At 42.0% G+C, this 26,034-nt stretch overlaps 1 protein-coding gene across 1 annotated transcript in view; it reads left to right on the top strand.

Annotated features, from left to right (window-relative positions):
- Window positions 1-357: 357 nt before the first annotated feature.
- The window catches only part of ATP1B3 (ATPase Na+/K+ transporting subunit beta 3), a 35,891-nt gene continuing 10,214 nt past the window's right edge, over window positions 358-26,034 (top strand). The window contains exon 1 of the mRNA XM_044670830.1: window positions 358-753. Within this exon, the coding sequence (XP_044526765.1) occupies window positions 651-753 (103 nt within the window). The 5' untranslated portion in view covers window positions 358-650. The remainder of the gene's footprint in view (window positions 754-26,034) is intronic.

Here is a 26,034-nt window from a genome sequence, read left to right on the forward strand (position 1 = left end):
CCCTCTCCCGGACGGAGTGACGGACAGACACCAGCTGGGGGGGGGGGAGGGGGCCAGGAGGATTGCCCTGGGAGTGCGCGCAGGCGGAGGCGCCCAGCCCCCCAACCTACCCCAAACATCTTCTTCTCACCATCCGGCCAGCCACCATCCCCACCAGCCCTCCCCAATACTCCGGGCGAGCGCCAGCCCGCCTCCGGCAACGATGCGTCTCGAGGGCGGTAGGCGGCGGCGGTGGTGGCGGCGCTCGCGCCCCAGCCTCCGCCTCCGATTGGCTAGCGCGTGCGCCGACGTCAGAGCCCGGCTGGCCGAGCGGTGGCCTCAGCTCTGGCTCCAGCTCAGTCGGCTCGAGTGCGCGTAGCAGCGAGGAAGTGCCACCGCCTCGGTGCTCCCTCCCTCCCATTCTCTCCGGGTGTGTGAGCGTGTGATCCCCCTCGGTCCCTCGCGAGCTCTTGCTGGGCAGTCCGCTGCCGGACGCTGACCGGATCCCCCCTTCCTCACCCCGTCCTGGTCCTCCTCGGTCCCTCCGCCCTTTCCTCCTCCCGGAGTCTCCCCCTTCACGTACCCCGGCTTCCCCGTAACCACACTCGCACGCACTCACACACACAGCCACGCTCTGACGCGGACCTCTCCTGTCCCCACGCGCGCCCATCATGTCCAAGGACGATAAGAAAGACGAGCAGGAGGACAGTTGGAGGAACTTCATTTACAACTCAGAGACCAGCGAGTTCTTGGGGCGGACCGTGGAGAGCTGGAGTGAGTACGGGGCCGGGCGGCCCGGGCGGCGGTTGGGGCAGGCTCGGGGGGCGTCCCGGGGCTGGGCGGCGTGTGTGTGAGCGCGCCTGTCGCTTTCTCCTTCCTTCCCTCCCTCTTTCTCTCTTTCCTTCCTCCCTTCCTTTCTCCCGCCCGCTGGACCCCCGCGCCGCCAGGCAGCTTCTGGACCCGCTACATTCAGGCTAAAAATAGAAGCTGACAGCGGGGAGGGCGCAGGGGGGAGGGGAGGAGCCGGCCAGGCCCCCGCCCCCACCTCCCACCCGGCCGGGGCTCCCATTCATTTGACCTGGCTCGGCCGGCGTGGAGGGGGCACCGCGTGGGGCCGGGGGGGGGGGGGCATGTGCCGCTATCTGTCTGTCTGCTGGAAGCGCCCCGACACGGTGGGGCGAGGACGCAGTCTCCCAAGTCCCCAAGCTGCCCCTGCCGGGCTTACCTTCTGTTAATCCCTGCTGGGCTCTCGCCCCCTGGTTAAAAAGGGGGCACATGTGTAGCGGCAGCTCCGGGTGCCTGGTTACTCTTAACTCCCCAATGGGGTACACTCGAGTTCCGCAAAAGGTAGCCCCCGCCCCCATACGCGTGCGAGACTTGAACTTGCTTTCCCTGGAGTTGGACGAGGTCCTTCTTGTGCCCAGAGAAAGCGAGCAAGGGAGGGCAGGGGGCTCCCTCCGAGCCGGCTTCTTTTGTGCCAGCCTCGGTCGGAAGAGGGCGCGGGCTTCGATGCCAACTGCCCTCCTCATCTGAGCCATTCAGGGAAATCAGACCCTGCCGGCCCCACTGGGTGGGGAAGAGGAAATTTCCACTCCCGTCGGTGTCTTGTGACTTCTTCATTGGCACCCCAAGCCAGCAAGAAGGGAAATGTGTGTGTGCTTTAAGCGTGTGGGCTGAATATATGCCCTGGTGGAAGAATCACAGAAGCACATTGTATCAACCCAAGGAGTCTGACTTTGGGTAGTTCCGGGACACTTTAAAAAGTCTTCCAGAAGTTGGGTTCTCAGGTGAACTTAAACTCGGTGAGCTTAAACTAAGGAACCTTTTTAGCAATTTATTTGATTAAATTTTTTGGTTTTTCTGTTTAAGCAAGATATTTTTTTTTCTCCACTAGGAGTATCTATAGAGCTCTATAATGATTTTCTAAACCTTTACCTTCTGTCTTGGAACCTATACAAGTATCAGCTGAACAGCAAGCAGTAAGGGCTAAGTCACTGGGGTTAAATGACTTGCCCAGGATCACACAGCCAGGAAATGGCTAAGGCAGCTTAACAGATTTAAGCAGTTTGGGGAGATACAGTGAGAACTTACTTTGGATTTTCTCTTTCTTAAAAGACTTCCACAGTTAAAAGTGATAGCTAGCCCACATTTCAATAAGAATCCTCTTCCCTGAAGGACATTCCTAGTCTTTGCTGGAAAACCTCCCTTTAAGATCTCCAAGTCACCAGTCTTTTTGACTGTGAAGAGATTAATATCAGTTTCATAATTCCTTAAAGATCCAGAAGGGACCTTAAAAATCCTCTAGTTCAACCTACTCTCATTTGATTAGTGAGTAATCTGGGGTAAGAATGTCTTGTTCAATGAGCAAGGCCACTTATTATCCAAATTGGGGCTCAAATTCAGACCTCCTGTGTCCAAATTCAGGCTCTTTCCAACATATTTCTGAACTATAATTTTATTTCATTTTATATCTTTTGTGCAAAGTTAACTTACTGGAGTGTAGAACATTTCTATAAAGTTTAAGAAAAGTTTGAAGATGGTAAATTAGTTCTGAGTCAGAAAGACCTGATTTCAAATCCCAGCTTTCAAACCTGTCTCTGCTAGCTTACCCCCATCCCCTCAACTTTACCCTTAGTAGACAGAATATATAGTGGAAAGAACATTGGATTTGGAGTCAGAAGACCTGGTTCAGAGTCCTAGTTTTTTTCCTCCTCTCCATCATGAACAAGTCAGTCTCTGGGCCTCAGTTTCTTTACCTGTGAAGGACACAGTGATATTTACATTGCATAACTCTACAGGGGTTTTGTAAGGAAAGCATTTTAAATCTTAAATCATTATGTAAGTAGGAGATGCTGTTATAGAATGACCTGTAGTCCGTACCTTGAAATAGGCCTCTCTAAAAATAAAGGACTTAATTATATTTAGGTTGGAAAAGGATATTCACGAGGTCCCTTAAACACTCATCATAAATGAGATGGAGAAACTGAGCCCCAGAAAAGGGGAAGCTTCCCCAGGCCTTAGAGGCTCCCTTAGCTGCCACCATTAGAGGCCTGGGGACTTATTTCATCAGGAATCAGCTCAGCATATTCTTAAACCCCATTATGGTGAGTATCAGTTCTTTGTTAGTTTTGTTCTGCCCCTTCCAATCCTGAATTCTTTACCTGGCAGCAGAAACAGAAACACAATAAAGATTAAAGGTTTTTACCTTCTTGTCAGTTATCGTCCCAGCCACTCCCAGCAGTGGTCCTAACTCTTCTCAGATTGTTATTTTTCCCAATATAAATTTTTTAAAGCTTTCTTTTTATTTCTTATCTTTTAGCTTTCCTGGCTCTATTCTTACAGTGACATATTTTTGCCTCCATGCTCTGTTGTCTGTTCCTTTGTCTGTACACATCTTTTAAATTTTATTTTTCTTAAAAGACTTATATTCTATCTTAATATCAGTTTTTTTGCTTTTTTTTTAAACCCTTACCTTCCATCTTAGAATCAATACTGTGTATTGGTTCCAAGGCAGAAGAGTGGTAAGAGCTAGGCAATGGGGCTTAAGTGACTCGCCCAGGGTCACACAGCTGGGAAGTGACTGAGGCCAGATTTGAACCTGGGACCTCCCTTCCCTAGGCCTGGCTCTCAATCCACTGAGCTACCAACTGCCCCCTTAGTATCAGTTCTAAGACAGAAAAACACCAAGGGCTAGGCAGTTGGGGACAAGTAACTTGCCCAGGCTCACACAGCTAGGAAGTGTATGATGTCAGATTTGAACCCAGGTCCTCCCAACTACAGACCTGGCTCTCTGTCCACTGTGCTACCTGGCTGCACCTATAAGACAAAGATAGAATACCAGGCCTGGAGTCAGGAGAAGCTGGGTTCAAATGTGGCCTCAGACAGTTCCTCACTATAGCCAGTCATTTAATCCCAAATGCCTAGCCTTTGCTGCTCTTCTGTCTTCAAATGATACTAAGACAGAAGGTAAGGGTTTTTTAAAGAATGTGTGCTAATGAGTTCATTGTATATCAGTATTGTCCTCTTCAGACAACTTCCCATTTTCTTCCTCTTCAAAATTGCTTCCCTCTTTATTTAGAATTTCATCCTTGAGTGTTTCTGATTCCTTCCAGATTAACTTTCCCTGTAGAACTCGATTTGTGGGATTCTTCCTCCAAGCTCATATACAAATCTGCTCTTCCCAAAATCCAGAGTTCATGTTAGTCTTCCCAACAACTTTGATCTCTTCTCTCCAAAGTTCCTATCATTTCTACTCCATTAACCAGTTTCTGTTAGTAAGAATCAAATCTAGAAAGAATTTCCTTTAGCTGGTTCTTCCACCTCTTGAAGGATGAAATTGTGTTGTTGTTGTTGTTTTTAATTCAAGAAGTTAGTAGCTTTATTGGTTTTGACAGAAAGAACACTCGCCAGTCATGCTTCTATGCCAAGCTTGTGATGTTTTACAGATATTTTGTCTATTTTTTAATTTTTTGACCAAGGGATCTGTAGTGTATAGTCAGAGTCTAATTCTTCATCAGACTCTAAGCTCCTTGAGGACAGGGACTGCTTTTGGTTTTTTCTTAATGTTGTTATAAGGAGTTTTCTTAATTTCACCCTGTCTCATTCCCAAGCATCTGGCACACAGTCACTTAGTAAATACTTGATTGATTCAGTTTTTACCTTCCCTAATCTTTGCCTCGGTGCTCCCCTCTCCTAATAGGAGAAAGCCTGGTTTCTAGGTTTCTTCACATATAAACTCCTTTATATACAAATTACGGGTTTTGGATTTTATTTCATACCTTTCTTTTGAAAAACTTTTTCATCTACACAGTATTTTATTTGGTAGAGCCTATTAGCATCCATATAGATTTATAGAAGCTGAGGCACAACTGCATGATCAAGGCATTGTGGTATATTGTCAAGAGCCAGTCTTTTGGGAGACCTGGGGGCTTGTTGGGCTTTGCCATTAATTAGTGCCATGATCTCTGGCAAGTCACAACCTCCTTCAGATTCATTATTGATTCCCTTGTGTAAAATGAGAAGATTGGGTCTGGTGATCTCTTAAGGTCCCTTCCTTCCCATCCACAGCTTACCATGATCAGAGACAGATACTGACCCATTCTGGGAACAAGAAGACAAATGCCTCTGGAGAAAACCTGTCCAGTTGTTTGGGTGTATAAATGAACCATAGTCATCCTGGTTATTACCAAGTAATTTGTCCCATCTTATTTCTTTTGTCTGAGGTCTGTTTATCCAGGGTCACATTTCAGTCATGGTTCTCATTCCATCAAGTCTCAATAATCTGTACCTAGGACATGAAATTTGCCTCTTTGTGTTTGGACCTCTGCTTACTTATTGCCTCAGCTATGGATATAGAAGGCCATAGGTTTTAGTACTGGATCCTTTCTTGAGTTTATGTCTCCTATGAACTTCAGGCCATCTTGCCTATATTAAACTACTCCGTCTGTGAGATCTAGAGAGACAGAGAAGGAGGGGGGGGATGGAGGAGGAGGAGATGAGGGGAGGGGAGAGAGAGAGAGACAGAGACAGAGAGAGAGAGAGAGAGAGATATGCAGTTTTCTCTCACCCTACCCCTTTCGCTGAAAAGCCCTTTTGATTAGATTGAGAGATGCTAAGTAAATGTATGCTCATCTGCCTTAGTCAGGGCATCCCCAGCCCTGTCATTCCTATATTCTTCAGTCATATTTCAGAAATCCAAATCCCATTCTCAGACACTCTCTTTGACCAGATATTCTTTCTGAATCAGAATTTCTCTTTTTCCCTTACCTCCAGTAGATAGCAGTGATTAAAGCACTGCACAGGCCCTTAGGAAGGACTTCAGTTATCATCTTTCCTAGTTTCTTCTAGGTTCCAGTGGCATTATTTGTACACATATGAATCACCAAAGCCAATCTCAAGCAACAAGTCGATTAGCCTTTAATGCATGTCTACTCTGTGTCAAGCTGGCAATACAAAGAGACAAAAACAAAGGAATAAACAGCCCCTGCTTTCAAGGCATTCACAATCAAAGGAGGAAGATGGCTTGCAAACAGTTATGGGCAAATTGGAGATAATTCCAAAGGGAAGGCACTAGCATTAAAGGAAATCAAGAAGACCTTGTAGAAGGCAGGATTTTAGCTGGAACTTGAAAGAAACCAGAAAACAGAGATGAGAAAGGAGGCATTTCAGGCATGGGGAACAAGCCAGTGAAAATGAATAGCATCAGGAGATGGGGTTCTTTTTGGAAGAAAAGTAGTCCAATGTCCCTGGATCGTGAAGATGTAAGAAAACTGGAATGCTTGGGGGTGTGGGGAGACAGGTTTTGAAGAGTTTTGAATGCCATATAGGATTTCATATTTGATCCTGGAGGTGATTGGGAGTCACTGAGATTTGTTAAATGGGAGGGTAACATGGTGAGATGTGCTTTAGGAAGATAAATTTGATGGTTAAGTGTAGGATTGACTGTAATGGAAAGAGACTTGTAGCAGTATGGACAACTAGTAGGCATGAAGTGAGGAGGGCCTGCACCAGGGTGGTGGTGAGAGAAGGGACCCATATAAAAAGTATGGCAATGGTGGAACCTCCAGGACTTGGCAGAGATGAATATGGCAGATGAAAAAGAATAAAGAGTTGAGGGCGGCACCTCAGTTGTGATCCTGGAGGGTTGAGAGTATGGTGGCACTGTTAACAGGAAAAGGAGAGGGCTTTGAAAGAGAGTAAGTTTGGTTTGGGACAGATTGAATTTCAGATGCCTGCAGGATAGCAAATGCTCAATAGGCAATTGGAGATGGAGACTAGAGGTTAGGAATGGATAAGTAGATTTGAGAATCGGCATAGAGATTGTAACTGGATCCATGAGTGTCGATGAGATCCCCAAAGGAAATGGTAGAAGGGGGAGACAAAAGGACCTAGGACAGAGCCTTGGGGGACACCCAAGGTTAGGAGGGGGTGATCTGGATAAAAGGGTGTATAGCAGAGGAGACTGAGAAGGATCTGTAGCAGGGGTCTGCAACCTTTTTGGCTGTGAGAGCCATAAACGCCACATTTTTTAAAATATAATTTCATGAGAGCCATACAGTGCTCACAGTGCCGCTCTTGTAACAGCACCTGAAAAAAAAAATTGACTTTATGGCTCCTGCAGAAAGAGCCATATCTAGCCCTCAAAAGAGCCAGATATGGCTCGAGACCCCTGATCTGTAGAGTATCAAGGAAAAGAGCATAATTGACAGTATCAGAGGCTTCAGAGAGCAAGATGGAGAAGAATTGAGAGAAGGCAATGAGATTTGGCAATTAAAAAAGCAGCATAACTTTGCAGAAAGCTGAGAGTAAGGAAAGGAAGTAAAGGCACTCATTGTAGACCACCTTCTCAAGAAGGCTAGCCAGCAAAAGAGGAGGCTAGCATGGTAGGATTTATCAAGTATAAAGGAGTCATGGGTGTGTTTATAGGCCCTAAGAAAGCAGCCAGTGTGAGGTGCCCATAGTGTGCTAGGCATAGTACCCAAGAGAGTGCAAAGACAGATAAAACAATTGCAACTCTCCAGGAGCTTATGGCACACGTTGGTCATGGTCCTCCTTTTTGGTAGGACCTGGAAGGGTCCTTACCTGGCCTCTGTAGCTGGAGAAGAGGCCTGAACCCCACTCCCCGATACTCATCTCTTCTCCTTTGAAACAAATCATCCTTCCTAGGTGATTCCTTCCCTGGTAGCACTTAGAAAATTCCAGTCCTGAAAAATAGGCATCACTTTCCTCAGAGCATCCCAAGAGGCACATCCTTACACTTCTTCCCTTATCTTCAGGAAGATCTTTGACTTCATCTTTCAGGTTCTGTCCCCACCCCAGTCCCTCCACCCAGCCCCTTTGACCTTCTGTCCCTAGAGATACTTGTAATGTTGTCCCCCTACATTGAAATGTTCTGGGGGACACACCATTGCCCTGATACTCTGTAGAGGCGACAGCTTTTTGAGCTCATTTGCTTATTCTTCTAGGTGATGAACTTGGAACATGACTGTCACTGGGTTTCTTTGTTCTCCCTCTGCTTGGAAACCTCAATCTCCACTCTCACTTGGTTTTCCTCTGAATTTTACAGCCACTCCCAACTCCCTTTCCCTGTTCTCTCAGTGTCTGTCTGTCTGTCTCTCTCTCCTCTGTCTCTTTGTCTCTGTCTCTTCTTCCTCCCTCCTTCTCCCTTTCTCTCTTTCTCCCTCTCCCCACTTCCAATTTATAGCACTTACCTTGCCCTACTGCCTTCTTCTGGAGATGAACTTTTATTCTCAGTCCTTTTCTCCTTCTAGATTGACCTCTTGGTCCTTTAGTTTAATGACTTTCCTTTAACTGTCCTCCAAAAACTAAAAGACTAAAGTCTCTGGTTTTCTGTACTAATCTAAAACTGTCCTAATCACTTTCACAGTTTTTTTGATCATCTTGCTGCATTTAAGTCTTCCTTGAACCAAATAAACAAGCAGAGCATTGGCTCTTTTCTTTCTGCCTAAGACTTTGGGGTGGAGGGAATAGGGAACACCCTCCTCTTTTCCAAGAAACTTAGTGATCTTCCCTTTCAAGGTGCTAATCCTCTTCAAATTATCCCCAAACACATTAAGTACCTACTATGTGCAAAGCTCTGTGTTAGACAGCCTAAATGACAGGCTGAGTGTTTGAAAGGCAAGTTGGGAGTAAATCCGATAATATGCTCAGAATTGGGCATTTGGAGAACCATCTGGCAGTAGCATATTGGTGGATGAGAGACTACATGCCAGGTATTGGTTGGGTGATTAAAACCTAATGCAAGACAGGGTCTGTCTGAACTTGGGAGGTAGAAGAGGGAATAGTAATGATGAGAATGACCAGAGAGATTGTAGAGATGATGTGGACTATTACCAGCATTCATAACTGGGAAAAACAGCGTTCCTGGCAGAGAAATATTAGGAAGGGAAGCAGGTTTAGGGAAAGATGAGTTTGTTTTCAGACATGTTAAAGCTTGAAATTTCCCTCATTAGCAAAATTAATGTAGCAGTTTGAAATGTTATGGGATCGGAAAGGAGAGAGATAGCAGAGGTGGGGAAGACTGGTTTGGAGATATTTTGCTTGAAATTGGGTTGTGAAACATTTTGTAACTAATTGAATTTGGTGTTGGATGGATTAATTGTTGAAAGGTCAAAATTAAAGTGTTTCCTGAGGTAGCTAGGTGGTGAGGTGGAGAAAGTGCTGGATTGGAGGCAGGAAGACGAGTTCAAATCCAGCCTCACTCAGGAAACATAGAAGCCTGGGTGAGTCACTTTACCATTGTCTGCCTCCATCTTGCCTGACTCAGACAGATGGTGCCCAACTGGCCCTAGTCCCTGATCACCAAGGACTAGGTAGGAACCTTCCTTCGGAGCAGCCCTGCCCTGGGCCATCCCCTGGTACTTCCTTGGCTTCAGGGCCTTCCTCCAAGGGAACTTTGGCTGCTCCCCCTGCTCCTCCCCAGACTGTCTTAGATTTGTTGTATAGACATGCAGCCGTGTAGACAGGCAAACCCACATGTTGTCTGAGCCCCAGAAGGGTGGGGGGCGCTGCTTCACTTCTGTCTTTGCACCCCAGTTCTTAGGCAGTGTTTGCTGATTGATGAGGAGGTGGAGATCGGGAGTATCCTCCATGCTGCCTTTAGATGAGATGGTGGAGAGAGGGCCCCAGAGTTGCTGGCTGGGTGACCCTGGATAAGTCACGTATCCTTATTTGCTTCTTCACCTGTAAAATGGGACTCGTGATAACATTTACTTCAGGGTTGTTTAGAGAATAAAATAGTGTAAAGCGCTGCACGTGGCGCCTGGCCCATAAGCAGGCTCCCCCACCTTGTTCATCTCCCCCTCCCCCCACCGCCCGCCAGGGGCGCCAAGCGGGCAGACCAGCTGGGAAACGCTCCCTGGTGCACCTCCTCGGAGCCTTCTCCCAGCCATGCCTGCGCTCCCCAGAGCCTTCTGTGGAGTCTTATCTGGCCTTTTGGTTTCTTAACTATTTCCCAATGACTTCTGAATGGGGTTCCGGCGGCCCTGGGGACGCAAGGTTTGCTGTTGGTAGGAGCTTGCCCAGCTTTAAGACTACGCCCTGGAGCTGCGGGGGCCAGACTGGAGGCAGGCCGAGAGAGGGACGAGGCACACCCCCAGGGGCGCCGGGCTGCTCAGCTGGAGGGTTCCCAGCCCCATCTGTATCTGAAAGGCTCGGCAGCTTAACGGACTTCTCTGCATTTATTGAACAGGGCTGGCAGTCGGAACTAGAATGGCCGCTTTGGGGCTGGACCTGGGCGCTCGTCCAGCATCATTTACAGACAAGAGACGTGACTTTCAGGGAATGACAGACCTCGATCTTGGGGCTGTTGAGGGCTGCTTTCAGTCTTCCTATCAGGGATCCGAAGGCAATGGGCTTACGCTCCGCAGCCTTATTTCTGCCTTTTTGTGTAGGGGAGGGAACCCAGGCCCAGCATGGGGGTCCCTCCCAGCGGGCCTTGTCTTCGTATGGGTGATGGGGCAGAAGAGCAGGAAGGCCTGGGCAGTGGGGTGACTTGGAGGGGGTCACCCAGCCAGAAGGGTCCGAGGCCAGGTCCCGTCCGGAGGTCCGGCTCTCTGTCCATTGTGGAACCTCGCTGCCAGCCTACTCCCTTTGCTCTTAGTGCAGGTCTGTGGCGGCGCCCCATTCTCCGAATCCCGCTTCCCTTCCGTCTGTGAGCTCTTAAAGTGAAAGCTCTGCGGTCAGGTCGCTAGCCATCGCTTCTGCCTGGGGGGCGGGGGGTGGAGTAGGGTCCCCCGAAGTGTGAACGGGCAGCTACAGCCTCAGACACCCCGGGGCCGGATTTGGTCCCAAGGCTCCTGGTCTCAGACTCTCTCCTGGGGAGTCTAGAAAGCAAAAGAGCAGGATTGAAGTTCCAGCCGCCGCTCTTCTTCCTCAGGGGCCTTAGAGAAATCCATTCATCCTCGTGGGAACCCCAGGTCTCCATTTGTAAAATGGGAGTCGTTCAGGCCCGGAGCTGCTTCACATAGGGCCTGAGAGCACGTCCTGACCCTACGTGGTCGTTGCCCAGTGTAGAGGTGGTATAGACACATATACAGCGGGGCCTCCTGCCAGCCTCCATTCTCAGCAACCTTGTCTTGGGAGCTTAGAAGGGCCGCATGTTTTATGGGCGATAAATCATTAAATACATAAACGCTTCACCCCATCACAGGCAGGGTTGCTTCCTCATGCGGAAGGGGGAGGGGCGTTGGTCTTCTGGCCCCCAGCCCCCACTACCCCTGAAGATCTAGGTTTACACTGAAAAAGACCTGAGGCTTGCTCCGGCTGGTGGGCTTGGGATGTGATTCATGGACTAGAGGTCGTTTCCCAGCTCTTTTTCTGGGACAAAATCCAGTGTAGATACCTGGGAAATTCTTGGGCTCCACGGGTTCCTGATATCTTGATATCAGGATATCCTGATATCCTTGGAAACAATTTGCATTTTCGAAACTGACCTTATAGGAGAAGCAGTTGTGACCCGAAACCAGGCGGGAAAGGAGTGTGGGGGGCTGAAATGGGAAGACCTTTCTGTGGGGCAGAGGAGGCCCCGTGGCCTCCCCGAGGTGGTGGAGGCGGTCCTCTGACCACGTGTGCGGGTGCCAGGGGACACGCCCCAGGCAGGACCTGCATTCTGAAACATGGCGGAAGGTGGGATCGGAAGAGGCCAAGGGGAGGCCCTGGCGAGATCCGGCCTGGCAAGACACTGAAGTGGAGCCAGGAAGAGAGAAGCTCTCACCGGAGGGGATCTCCCTCTAAAGGAGGCAGAGCAGTTCATTAGGTGTTGGATCTGAGGGATTCTCACCCGAAATGCCGAAGGCTCTTCTGAAATGATGCGGAGTCCAGTTGAAACCTTGACAATATTTAGTAAAAAAGCCCTGGCAGAGAGGGAAGGCAGCTGAACTTGGAGTTTAGAGGAGGGATTTAGGTTCAAATCCTACAACTCCTTACAACTTCCAGGGAACTTGGATGAGTACAGTTATCCTGCCTGAGCTTCTTGATCTGTAAAACTGAGTAGGTTCTATGGTCTCTCTAGTCTCTTGTAGCTCTAAATAGAAAATCCCACGAGGAATGCTTTTAATTAAAATGTTACTATGTATAGGCACTGATAGCTTGAAGTCATAAATCTACTAAATGCTTGCATTAGAATAGCTTTTTAGACCCAGAAGTTTAGAGGGACACTGAGATTTGTTCCCATCTTATAGTTAGACTTGGATTGATTATTATTAATATTGAAAAATATTCTTTACCCCTAAATAGTTGTTTTGGACTCCAAAGGTAGTTTGTGCTGGTAGAACTCCCATTGTCATACATTTTCACATTAGAAATTAGTTATTTGGAGTTTTTATTATAGTGGTATGGGAGTAAATCTTCTAAGTGAATAAAACCAAACAAGTATAAACCCAAGATATAGTTTATCTCTTCTTTTTGATTATAATCTAATTTTGGCTTTTTGGTATTAAGGTATAGAAGATCTTAATTTTGACTGCAAGTCAGGTTACAAGCATAAACAAAAAAAAGGCAAAATTTTAAAACAAATTCACTATTCTTTTGAAGATATATAGTAATGTTCTTTAAATTGTTATCCTTAAAATATCCCTTGAAATATTTTAAACAAGACCAACAGAAAGATAAAGAAAAGAAAAAGCAGAGAGGTGGACATTTTGAAGGAGAAACTAGAGCTAAAAAAGACTTCTGGTGCCTTTTAAAGAAGAGTACTTAAGAATATATGTGTTCCTCAGCAACAATGGAACTTTACAAAAATTGGTCATTTATCAAGGCGCACAGGAAATACAAAAAAAAAACAAATTAAAAGGCTATAAATAATAAATATAGCATAATAAAAACAGCAATCAGACTGGAAACAAAGGATAAGGACCTAAATGAAAAATAAATAAAAACCAAATTATCAAAAATAACAATTATATGAGGAAAAAAGTAATAGTGGTAACATACAACATATACCAGAATTTCTCAGCAGCTAAAAGCATTCAGAAAAATCATCTCTACAAATATACATTAACTATAGAAAAAGAGTAGATGAATGAACTCTATGCATTTTAAAAAATTAGAAAGCAAATAAACAAGTCTAAAATAACTACAAAGAGGAGATATTTCAAAATTAGAAGAGAAATAGATACTCTAGATACCCAGCCCAAAACAACTGTAAAAATGACAAAACTAAAAGCTATTATTTGAAAAGACTATTAAAATTAATAAACCAATCTAATTAAAAAGAAGAGGACAGAAAAATCAAATGACAAAAAAAAAGTAAATGAACCAGGAGAAATCACAACAAAACCAAAAGAACTGAGTGAGACCCAGCTCTGAAAAGCCATGTGCTAACAAAATTGAGAAGACAGAAGAAATCTATTAATACAACTTCAAGCCTTCTCAAATATAAAGTAACAAAAGACCAAAAAGAGATCTTAAACATTCCAATCTCAAGAAATTAAAGAACAAACTGACAAGGAATGACCAAAGGAAAAAACCCCTGCACCTCATGGTGCAGAATTCTTTCAAAACTATAGAAAGTATTCTCAAAAATTGAGGAAAGAAAAGTAACCTGCTGGAAGGCTAAGAACAAAATTCTGTTATAGTAGAACTCATAATATGAATATTGATTTAAATTTTCAAAAATACAATCCTGTCAGACTACAGTGATTCATCCAGGAAATCCATTCATCACTACCAGTTGTGTGTTTTTTACAGAATTTGGGGGCCACACAAATACAATAAACAATAGTTTTTCTAAAATATGATATGCTTATTTGGGGATTTTCCTAGCAGTTTAGTTCATCTATTTTGAGATGATTTAAGATGAAGATATTTAATTTTTAATCTCTTGTAGGAGAGATTACTTTTGGCTTTAAGACTATTACTGGTTTGACTTTTATTACCAAATACCAAAAGGACAAATTTTTTTAAAATATCAGGAAATGATTTTTAAATGGAAAAATGAGCTAGTAAATTGTTGCTCTTTTTTTAGGCAAACTGCTATCTAACCTTGCTTCCTATTATGAAAAATATAATATTGAATTGTGATATTATGTGAATAATTTTCCCCTCCAGCCTCCCACAATCAGTCTGAAACTTGGTGTAAAACTCCAGACTTCCAGTTTTCCTCCAACCTATGAAAATGGGTTGGGATCTTTCATCCTTCTTAAGGATAAAAGGATTAAGGACAGGGCTGAGCAGCCATAGTGAACTCGGATTAAAGGAAGTCATCAAGCCATAGAAGCCATGTTGGACTCCACTGGGCTGAATGTGTTGGTGTCTTCTGGGTTAGAGCAAGAACACTCCTCTGGTGATGATGTAATAAAGGAGGAATTGAGGCCTCTAAATCTACCTCATCAGTGGCTGTTTACCAATGAGAGATGTCTTGGGATGTCCAGGAGAGGGGCTGAGTAGTGAGCTCACACGTGGTGCATAAACCTGTGCCAAAGGAAGGAAGAGCTCTTTTTTTATCCTGGTGGATTGGGGAGAGAGTCGCCTGACCAGGTTAAGATGTCTTGAAAGATCAATTAATAAATAATTTCAAAATTAAGAAATACTGCCTCTTGAGAATTTCAGTTGTTACACTATATTGTATTTGAAATTGAAATTTGAAAAGAAGCTAAAGTGTAAGTTCATGTTTACCTAAATTAAATTTAATTTTGTTAGACTATATATTAATCTTTTTTATTTTTTGTATCTTGATGCTTTTTCTGTCTTAGCTGTCATCTCAGCCTGGTGTCATCATCCCATTAGATATGCTTGATATCAATAACTTTATCCAAATCACTGATTAAAATGTTAAACAACACCAAAACTATTTCCTTGAGATAAGAAGAAAGAAAAGATGAATGGATCATGAGAAAGGAATGGAAAAAGAGAATGCTTGGAAAGATGGGAAAAAAGGATGTATATGGTCCTTTTCTAGAGATACTAGAAGGGAGCAAATCATCAGAAAATAAGCTAATTGCAATTTTAAATGTAATTTTTAACATATGTTTCTCCTAGGATACTGTATTCAGTCAGCCTAGTTTTTTGTCTCTTGGGAATCTGGTGTCCAGAACAGAGACTCAGACTCTCCGAGAAAATTATTTGTCAAACCACATTTTCTTTAGAATATTATGTCTTAAAATAAATCTTAGATTTTTACAAGAAGGATTTCTGGTTTTACTATCATTTGTCTATATGTCTAATTGGCACTGGGGGGAGGTACATCCCAGAGAAGAATAGCCCCATTTATCAGAGATGTGCCTTTCTTTCACATTAGGAGGGAATTGTCTTAAGGGTGGTTTGGTAAGGAAAGGCTATCTGGGGGGTACATTGGTGTAGGGGATGGGTTTGAGTGTGATGTTTTTTTTAAGATGAAAAAGTTTCTCCCCTCCTCCCCAATAACATTTTTCCTGTTTCTTTACCAAATATGCTTGCTACATTTAATTATGTTATGAGCAATCCAAGTTATATATTTGGTATTAAATGAGCTTTAAATCAGTAAAGTTCCCTTTAAAAACTATTGTCTCTTAATTTATTCTAAATTTCATATCTGTCTCTCTTCCTCTTCCCCCTTTCTCTCTCCTCCTCTTCCTCTCTTACCTCCCTTTCTCCCTCTAGTATGTGACTTCTGCTGGTTCTATTACCATTGGTTCATATTGCTATTTGTTGTTTCCCAAACAGTTGGTTCAACCAGAGGTTTGAAAACTGGGCAGCCTAGTAAGAATAAGAACATTTTCCATTTATCAAGCACTTCCCAGTATGCTTCATGTACATTGCCACTTGATTTTCACAACAGCTCTGTGAAAACAGTTATTGGGGGGAGGGCGGTATCCCCATTTTAACAAATCAGAAAATATTGGCTCTATAAAGCTTGTGTATGTGTGTGACCCTTATCAGTCAGGAAGGAAAGAAGGGAGAATTCAAACTCATAGCTTTTAAACTGTTAGTCCTATACTTTTTATTTTAAATCCTGCTGCCTCTGAGAGTGAATAGAGTGCTTTCTGTTTGGGTGTGTAGGCCTTCCTACTCTTTGGAGATACAAGTCCTTAAATTGGAGACCATTCTCTCTGTGAGGATATGGATTTCTTTTAACAATTTAACTTCTTAAGAGATCCACATCTTGTGAAGTGTTTTGGGGTGCTGATTCTTCTTATGTTAGTACTTTGTGACAAAAGCAGGCACTTTATACATGCTTGATTATTTCTGTTTTGAAAAATAAAAGGAAATAATCATCATAATCTTTGTGTTTATAGTGAATGGAGGGGAAGGCATTAAAGACGGCCAAATGAAGTATTCTTGTTAAATTTGTTTTTCTCAAAGTACCAGTTTCTAGTCTTATTTATTAATTCAGTAGTTCTTTTACTTTCAATTTTATTGATTTCTCCTTTGATTTTTATAATTTCTAATTTAGTTTTTAACTGGGGATTTTTCATTTGTTCCCTTTCTAGTTTTTTGATTTGCATGCCCAGTTCATTGATCTTTGCCTTCCTTGATTTGTTAATATATGCACTCAAGGATATAAATTCCCCCCCCCCCCCCCCGAGTACTGCGTTAGCTGCATCCCATAGATTTTGGTAGGATGTCTCATCATTGTCATTCTCTTCAATGAAATTATTGTTTCTATGATTTGTTCTTTAACTGATTTTGGAGAATCATATTATTTAATTTCCAATTAGTTTTTGATTTGCCTGTCCATGTGCCCTTACTGATAATTATTTTTGTTGCATTATGATCTGAAAAGGTTACATTTATTATTTCTGCTCTTTTGCATTTGTTTGCCATGTTTCTATGCCCTAGTACATGGTCAATCTTTGTGAATGTACCATGTGCAGCTGAAAAGAAAGTGTATTCCTTTTTGTCCCTATTTATTTTTCTCCACATATCTATTAAATCTAATTTTTCTAGGATTTCATTCACCTCTCTTATCTCTTTCTTATTTCTTTTTTGGTTTAATTTATCTAGATCTGATAGAGGAATATTTAGATCTCCCACTAGTATAGTTTTACTATCTATTTCCTCCTTGAGCTCTGCCAGTTTCTCCTTTAGAAATTTGGATGCTATACCATTTGGTGCATACATGTCGAGTACTGTTATTTCCTCATTGTCTATACTGCCTTTTATTAGGATTTAATTACCTTCCCTATCTCTTTTAATCAGATCTATTTTTACTTTGGCTTTGTCAAAAATCATGATTGCCATTCCTGCCTTCTTTTTCTCAGTTGAAGCCCAATAGATTTTGCTCCAGACACTGACCTTAACCCTGTTTATGTCTGCCTGCCTCATGTGTGATTTTGGAGACAACATATGGTAGGATTTTGTTTTCTAATCCACTCTGCTATTTGCTTCCGTTTATGGGCGAGTTCATCCCATTCACATTCAGAGTTATAATTATCAGCTATGTATTCCCCAACATTTTGGTTTCCTCTCCTAGTTCTATCCCTTCTTTTATGCTATTTCCTTTTAAACCAGTGATTTGTTATAAATCAGTCCCCCTTGTCCCCTACCTTAGTTTATTTCCCTTTCCACCCCCTCCCTTTTTATTCCCCTCTTATTATTTTTAAGGCCTAATGAATTCCCTTCCCCTCCCTTTATGAACTCCCCACACCACTGCCCCGCCCCTTGGTTTATCCCTTCTGACTTTATCCATAGGGTTAGATAGAATTTGATATCCTAATGGATCCACCTACTCTTCCCTCTCAGGATTAATTCCGCTGAGAGTAAGGTTTAAATATTTCCTGTTAACGCTCTCTTCCTCTCCTTATAATAGTATTCACCCCCTCCCCTTCCCATGCCCTCTTTGTGTGGTATAGATTATACTATTTTTTATTCCTTCAAGTTCCTCTTGGGGGGAATCTTCTATTTCCCCCCTATATTCCCCCCCCATATCATCTTAGACCATTTAGTACTCCAACTTCTCCCTATGACTAATTCTTCTAATTACTTTAATAGTGAATACAATTTTTTAGAATTACACATTACATTTCTCCATATAGGAATACAAAAAATTTGATCTTATTGTAGCCCTTGAAGAAGGAAATTTAAAGATAAGAGTTGTCTTTCTTTCCCTTTTCATGTTTCTCTTGGTTTTTGTGGTTGGATATCAAACTTTCCATTTAGTCCTGGTCTTTTCTGTGCAAATACTTGGAAATCTTCTATCTTGTTGAACCCACATACTTTCCCCTGGAAGTATACAGTCAGTTTTGAGGGATAGGTGATCCTTGGTAGTAGACCCAGTTCTCTTGCCTTTCTGAATATCATGTTCCAAGCATTGAGGTCTTGTAGTGTGGAGGCTGCCAGATCCTGTGTAATCTTGATTGGTGTTCCTTCATATCTGAATTGTCTCTTTCTGGCTTCTTGTAATATTTTCTTCTTAACTTGGAAGCTTTTGAATTTGGCTATTACATTCCTAGGAGTTGTCTTCTGAGGATTTAGTATAGAGGGTGTTCTGTGGGCTCTTTCAGTGTCTATTTTGCACTCTTGTTCAAAGACATCAGAGCAATTTTCTTGGATAATTTCTTGTAGTATGATATCTAGATTTCTATTTGTCTCTGATTTTTCCAAAAGACCAATAATTCTCATGTTGTCTCTTCTAGACCTGTTTTCTTGATCTATTATCTTCTCATTGAGATATTTCATGTTTCCGTCTATTTTGTCAGTTTCTTGACTTTGCTTTATTAATTCTTGCTGTCTTATGACATCATCTCATTGGCTTCTACTTGCCCAATTCTAGCCTTTAAAAACTGGTTTTCAGCTACAATCTTTTGGTTTTCCTTTTCGGTCTGGTCTATGTGGCTCTTCATAGCTTCAAGCTGGTCATTTATGGTCTTCAATTTACTTATCATTTAATTTGATTTCTGAACCTCAATTTCCAACTGCGAAATTCTGCCTTTTAAACTAATATTTTCTTTTTCAACTATTTCCCACTTTTCTTACCAGATCTCTTCCATCTTTCTCATGATCTCAGATTTGAACTCCACAAGAGCTTGTGACCAATTTTCATTTTCTGGGAAGGTTTGGATGTCTTTAATTGTTTGTCCTCCTCTGCTTTCTAGATTTTTTCTGTGCAAAAGTTATCAAGTGTTAACGCTTTTTTCTTGGTCTTTTTGGTGGTTGTTTCTTGGGCCTTGCTTGTCATCATTATTCTGGTTTTTCTCAGTCAGAAGTCTGAGTGAGACCAATGCAACTATCAATAATATGTAAATAAGTCTTGATTGATGACACATGTTAAAAACCAGTGGAAATGCACATTGGATATGGGGAGGGGGGCTTTGGGGGTTGAAGGGGAAAGTAAAAACATGAATCATGTAACCATGGAAATTTTTTATAAAAAAATAAACTATTTAAATAAATAAAAAATAAAATATTAACTTTTTCTCTCAAAAAAAAAAAAAGAAGAAGAAGAAGAAGTTTGAGTGAGGCAGGCAGACTCTCTTTGTATAGAGCTAAGGAGCAGTTTTTGCCTGAGACTACTTTGCAAGTCTCCTGGCTTTCACTGTCTTATAGGCCTGCTGTCCACAGCCCCTCTCAGCTCTAATCCTGTGCCTAAGGTCTACACTCCCCAGCCTCCTAGGGTCTCTAATCTAGCTGTTCTCAGGGTCAAGCCCCCGGTTGTCCTAGTCCCTCAAGCCCGGAAATTGGGCCATGCTTGCTCCTCTGCCTGAGGTTCTCCCCTGAGTCTCAACACACTGAGCTACTTCCACTGTCTGCTGCCTCTCTTAGCTCTACTCCCGTACCCAAGGTCTGCACTCTCTAGCCTCCTGGGGTCTCAAGTCTTGCTGGTCTCAGGGTCAAGCTCCTGGTGGTCCCAGTTAGCTGCCAAGAAGCTAGATTTTCGCCCACCCTCCCCACCCCCACTCCCCAACAGTCCCTCTAACTCTGGTGTGCAGCCTCTGACTCTGGTACTGCGGGTGGAGTGGGGGAGGGTTGATCATCTCGTGTTTTGATGGAAGCTATTTCCCCCCCTTATAGTATGGAAGTGCCCAAATCCCACGTATCTTTGATACTGCGCCCTATTGTGGGGTCCCTTCTTTCATCTGGATTTGGCTTTTTTGTCCTTTGGAGGTATGCTGGTGATTGGTTGTGAGGAGAGTTAAGTGTTCTGTTCTACTCTACAGCCATCTTAACCCAGAAGTCTATTCTTGTTAAATTTGGAATAGATAGCATAGGTTCCTCTAAGGAAGAGTTCTAGCTAAAACCAATAGGAAGATAGTGTCACAAGGGCAGGGAATTTTTACTGGGAATAGTTTTAAATTGGCATCTATAGTTTTTATGAAGAAAAACTCACTTGTTCTATATTTTGAATATTATGAATAAGTTCCCATTTCTTTAATTAGATCCCCAAACTTGGCAACAAACTTATTTTTATTCTAAATAAAAATGGGCATTTCCATATACAGAGTAGAACGCCAAAAGAGTTGGACATGAAACTACAGTCTCTTATATATCTTGACTTTTTCATTGAATGGCATTCAAAAAATATCTTGATAAAAACAGCCATGTCAATCCTTTTTATTCCTTAGATTTCAGTGCCTATTAGATAAAATATCCCTTAAATCTGTCACAGCCCTCATGTTCTACCTTTGTTTACTGATATGTTCTATTAGAGTCAAGGAGCCCAAATGGTCTTGCAAAACAAGGTTGAAGTGAAGTCTGTTAGGTGGCTTCATGAATTGAAAGCTAAGCCTACAAATGGGAGGTCCTAGGTTCAAATTTGGCCTCAGACACTTAATCTCCATCATTCAGACCTTACTGCTCTTCTGCCTCAGCGTCAGTACGCAATATTCATAGTATTGATTCTAACATAGAAGGTAACGGTTTTTAAAAAAAGTTGAAATTAAGGTGGAGATAGAAATTGATACGTGTATAATAAACACCTATCCCACCTATCCTGTTTTTAAAAAACTATTGTCTCACTAATAACAGCCTGGGGGATGGGGGGGAAGAGGGGAACCTTGAATGATCTAGGGACTTTTGAGCAAGGCCCCAAATGACCAATAATGACAAGGAATGGTGAAGAAGCATGAAACCCAGTTCCTCTCTTGATGGGGTATTTGGACACAAGGGAGAAAGATTGAGGAAAATTAGTGATAAGATGGGAAAGAAAATAAGAGAGTTGCTAAGGTACTTTTTTAGATGCAAAAAGTGAACTGAGAGAAGGTCAGAAGAAAATGCAGATAAGCCAGACAGCTTTGCAAGTAGTATGTTGAACTTATTATACTTAAAAGGAAAGACTATTCATTTTTGTATATAATGCTCCTTTTCTGTTTTAGTTTTATGTGAAAATGATTCTTTTGAATATTAAACTCAGTATTTAAAAATTATTTTAAAAAGCTAGAGATTTAAAATAACAATTCTCAAAGCCTTTATTAATAGCCATCTTCTGCTTGTTTTCCAAGAAGTGGTCTGCACTGAGACTTGCCTCTCTTCAAATGGGCAAGTGTTCTGGATTTGGATCTAAGAGACTGCAGACAGGCAGACCTAGGAGATGCTGCCAAAGATTATTAACTCCCAAGAACCAAAGTAGAGCACATATTGAGCTGTCATTCTAAAAGAGCCAATGGAGTTCCTTTGTTATGGCAATAGTTTAAATACACTCAAAAAAACAAAGAAGGAAACCCAACACTTGGAGACACTCATGAAATGAATTTTTGGGATTAATTTGAAGTTTATACCCTGACTTTTAGGGGATAAAGAGATCATGTTTTCACACAGAATCAGAGGTAGAAGAGGCCATTTAGTCTAATCCAAACCTTAAGAAGTATGTCATCACTGGCCAATTTGCCTTTGCTTGAATCCTTCCAGTGAGGTCATAAATCTTCAGTTCTTAAGGTTGGTAGTCTGTGCCATTTTGGGAGTTTGTTAGGTAATTCTTTATGTCAAGAGCAAATTGACCCCTTTCCACCTCAAATCCATTGGTCCTTATCCTGCCCCAGAGAGGAAAGTTCCTATATATCCTCTGCTGATCCTACATAGACTTTGAAAAGCATTTTCTAAGTCCTAAAAAAACAATTTCTGCCCTCAAGAAGCTTGCAATCTATTGAAATACTTGTCATGCTTCCCCTAAAATACTTCCAAACATCTCCCATTCCTTCAACTGATTTATCTTTTTAAAAATAAGTTTTTATTGATATTTTTACATCTCCATTGTTTCCTGAAGCTTTCTTCCCCATATCAAAGAAATATCCCATACAACAAATAGTACTTTTTTTAAAATTTTAAACATTTATTAATATTCATTTTTAACATGGTTACATGATTCAAATAGTACTTTTTTATAGAGGAAAAAAGTCAGCATAACTAATCAATACATCAGAAAAGTTTTAAAATAATGTGCCATGAGCAACTTTTGTGGACCTTCCCTCTGCAAACAGGGAGTGTCTTCTCCCACCTTTTTGTTACTGTGCTTCTTGTGGATCATTTTTCATCACTTTGATTGGGTGGGGATGGGTACATCATTGTAGTCGTCAATAGATACTGTCAGTTCATGCAGGTCTTCACAGGTTTCTCTGTGTTTCTCACATTGTTTCTTATAACTCAGTAACATTCCCATACCATAGTTTACTTCACCATCCCTGATCAACTGTATTTTGTTTTCCTGTTCTTTGCTATCATGAAAGGTATAGCTACAGGGATGTTGATATATATGGAGTCTTTGTTCTTATCTTTGGCCTTCCTCAGGTAAATGTTTGGCCAGGGAATCTCTGGCTTCTAGACTCCTCACTTATTTGTGTCTTTAACAAAAATGTGGCAACCAAAACCAAAGAGGCTTCTAGGGATGTCTGAGCAGGGCAGGGACAGCAGCATTGCCATCTCCCCAAGCTTAGGCAGCACTTAGGAGGCCAGGGCGAGATTCTTAGGGACCTCTGGCTGATTGATGCCACTTAGCCTGTCTGGAGCGTGCCATGCCCTATCTGAGGGTAATGTGACTTTGGGTGATATAGTTCACTGGAACTGTTTCTTGGAAAACCTACATCTGCACCTTTCCATACTTATAACAAAGAGTGACCTACAGACAAGCAAGGCTACATTTATTGCCCAGCCAGACTCTGGCTGTTTTTCTTAACTGTTGTATAGATGGGTGTCATTGAGTTAGTTTATATTTGCGGTCTTAGTGGGAGGAAAACTTGCGCAGTCTCTTTGCAGTGTTTGGCTTTTCATTTCCCATTTTTAGGTCACCAAATTTATTCAGATATTAGGAGAATCCTTTTCCCCAACTCTCCTCTTCCTCATTTCCCTCAGTACCAACCTGCTTCACATACCAATTCCCTGTGGCCAAGCCCACCTCAGGCCCTCACAGTACTCCTGGCACCAGATCCCCATGCACCTGAGGTAGGGAAAACTAGGAACAATTTTATTAAATGATACTGAGGTCTTCCCCAGATTCTTAACAGGTCAGAAGACATTTGTAAGAATGATGGGAGGGGAGAAACAAATATAAAGTTTTGGCTATTGTTTATCCTGATGTCAGTTTTGGCCACCAAAAAATTATAGTCCTTAGTGTGTAGGTATAACCAGTTAAAAATGAGTCGCCAGGGGCAGCTAAGTGGCTCAGTGGATAGAGAGCCAGGCCTAGAGACAGTAGGTCCTGGGTTCAAATTTGGCCTCAGACACTTAGATGTATAACCCTGAGCAAGTTACTTAACCCCAATTGCCAAACCTTCACTACTCTTCTACCTTGAAACCAGTATTTACTATTGATTCTAAAACAGAAGGTAAGGGGTTATAGGATTTTGTTTTTGTTCTTTAAATGAATCGCCTCAGAATGTGGAACACCGCTGTTTAAAATCCTGTTAGGGTGAACTTCAAAGGTCAATATCCACACTTGGCTATTGTATTTAGAATTTTGTTACTTTGATTATTGCTTCAAATGATTTGGTTTTATTTTTCTTAAAGATTTAAACTTTGTAGATGCCCTTAACTTCAGTTGTCCCTGGTAGGTTATAGCTGATCTATTGTCACCGCTTGGGACTCACCAGTCTGGAACTCACAGTTCTTCAGTAGCTTCACAATGGCTGCTTTGGGATAAAGGAATGGGTTTCACTAATAGATTATGGGTTGGATTTTGAACTGCTTTTGGAAAGCGTAACAAAAATGCAGGACATTTTGATCCTCTTTGAGCAAATAACCTAAGGAGATAGAGGTGCCAAAATATTCAAAGCAACACTTTGTGGTAACCAGAATCAAAACCAGAAACCAAAAAAGGGTGTCCATCAGGTCTCGGAATCAATTTATATTGTTGCACTTTGACAAATTCAGAGAGACTTTGGAAGACATTTATGAATTGATTCAAGGGGGGAAAAGGAAGCAAAACCGGGAGCACCATATGCTCAGTGACCAGCCATTAAAAGGGGCAGGGACCTTCTAAAAGGCATCAGATTCTAGAGAGCTAACTAGGAAAAAATTTCAGTCGTCAAGTGAAGAGGGGAAAGGAGTAGAGTGCTTACATCAAATGTGACTGCCGACAGGTTTTCTTTTGCTTAAATATTCCATGAATATTCTAAGACTGGGGAGCAGTAACAGTCAACTTAAAAAGTATAAATAAGGAATTAAAATGAAAGAAATAGGATTATCTCACAAAACTATTATTAAATACCTACTACAAGAAGGATATTGTGCTCTTTAGAAGGGATTGATTATAGAGTAAAGTAACATTTTGAAGCTTTTGCCTTCCATGGTAAGTTGTCATGGTACAGAGTACTTGGGTGAATTTTTATAGAACCCCGTTTTAAAAGTGGAATATGTAAAAAGAAAGTCTTCTCTACTCAGACTACACTATGTACACACACACACCCTATCCCAAATTGTTGATTTAATGATCCAAAAAAGGAGATCCCAAAAGAAATCTTTGACTCCTTTGTTGACTTTGACATTATTTTTTGTTTATTGTTAGTCAACATGTGGTTTACTGTTTGGTAGCAAAAAAGAGAAGAGATGTAGAACAGGAAAAGCCCTGCTTTACGTGAGATTCAAAACCTCAATTTGAATCATACTTCTTGTTCTTGATTAGTTTTGACCCCATAGTAAGTCCCTCCACTGTAAAAGGTTAGTAGCATCTGCCTTACAAGGTTGTAGTAAGGATGGAATGAGATGGTATATGTTTTGTACACTTTTAAAGCCTTATATAACTATTTAAAAGTAATAATAAAACAAATCTATACCCCCAGGGAAAATAATGGAAGGCCATCCTATCGAGAGAACAGGAAACTCCATATTCATCGACTTGTGGATGGGGAAGAGTAGGTCTGGAAAGAAAACTGGACAGTTCCTTAGGTATTAAGAGGTGTGCAGAAGCTGCAATCCTGGCTCTCCCCACCTGTAAAACGAGACTCTTAGACTAATTAATTAGAATGTTCGTTGTAGATGAAGATCTATCCAAGTTAGTTTGACTTCATTTTATTTGAATTTTAAATTTCAAAAGTATTGGGCTCACTTAATCAAATGTATATATTAAAATGTGTTACAAAACCTAATATAGTAGCATTGGATTTAATGTCTTTGGATTACTATGTCATGCTCCTCACCTTCCCCCCCCCCCCCGCCCAAAATGTCAAGTTTCCAATTAACTTTTATAATAGTGTTTTTAACCATTGTATGTCATTTAATGTCTTCTCTGACAATTAATACTCCCTCTCCCATTTGTGACTTGTGGCTAATTGTTCACAATATCAGACCCTGTCCCTCAGGCTCCATTAGCTTTGTCTGTTGCCCATAAGAAAATAAAGCAGCCTTCTCACCCTTCATAATCTGATTTTAGGCACCCTTTCCAGGTGTTCTTCACTTCTGCTTGGCCTGCCTGACCTGGTTGTTTATTTGAGCATTGAGAGAATTTTGTCTTGCATTTTCTTATCTGCTTAGGTTTGTATCCCCTGTTTACTACTCCTTGGGGGGAGGGATGAGCTTTAGGTTTTATCTTTTCATCTCCAGCTTGGGTCTTAGTATTTTTTTTAAATAATTAGATGTTAAATATTAGGGGAGAAGGGAGTGTCTCAGGAAGCTAGGTGACACAGTGGGTAGAACACTGAGCTTGGAATATGGAAGATATCTTCCTGAGTTCAAATCTAGCCTCAGATACTTACT

The sequence above is a fragment of the Gracilinanus agilis genome, chromosome 3 (genome assembly GCF_016433145.1).
Source record: "Gracilinanus agilis isolate LMUSP501 chromosome 3, AgileGrace, whole genome shotgun sequence".
NCBI classification, from domain to species: domain Eukaryota; kingdom Metazoa; phylum Chordata; class Mammalia; order Didelphimorphia; family Didelphidae; genus Gracilinanus; species Gracilinanus agilis.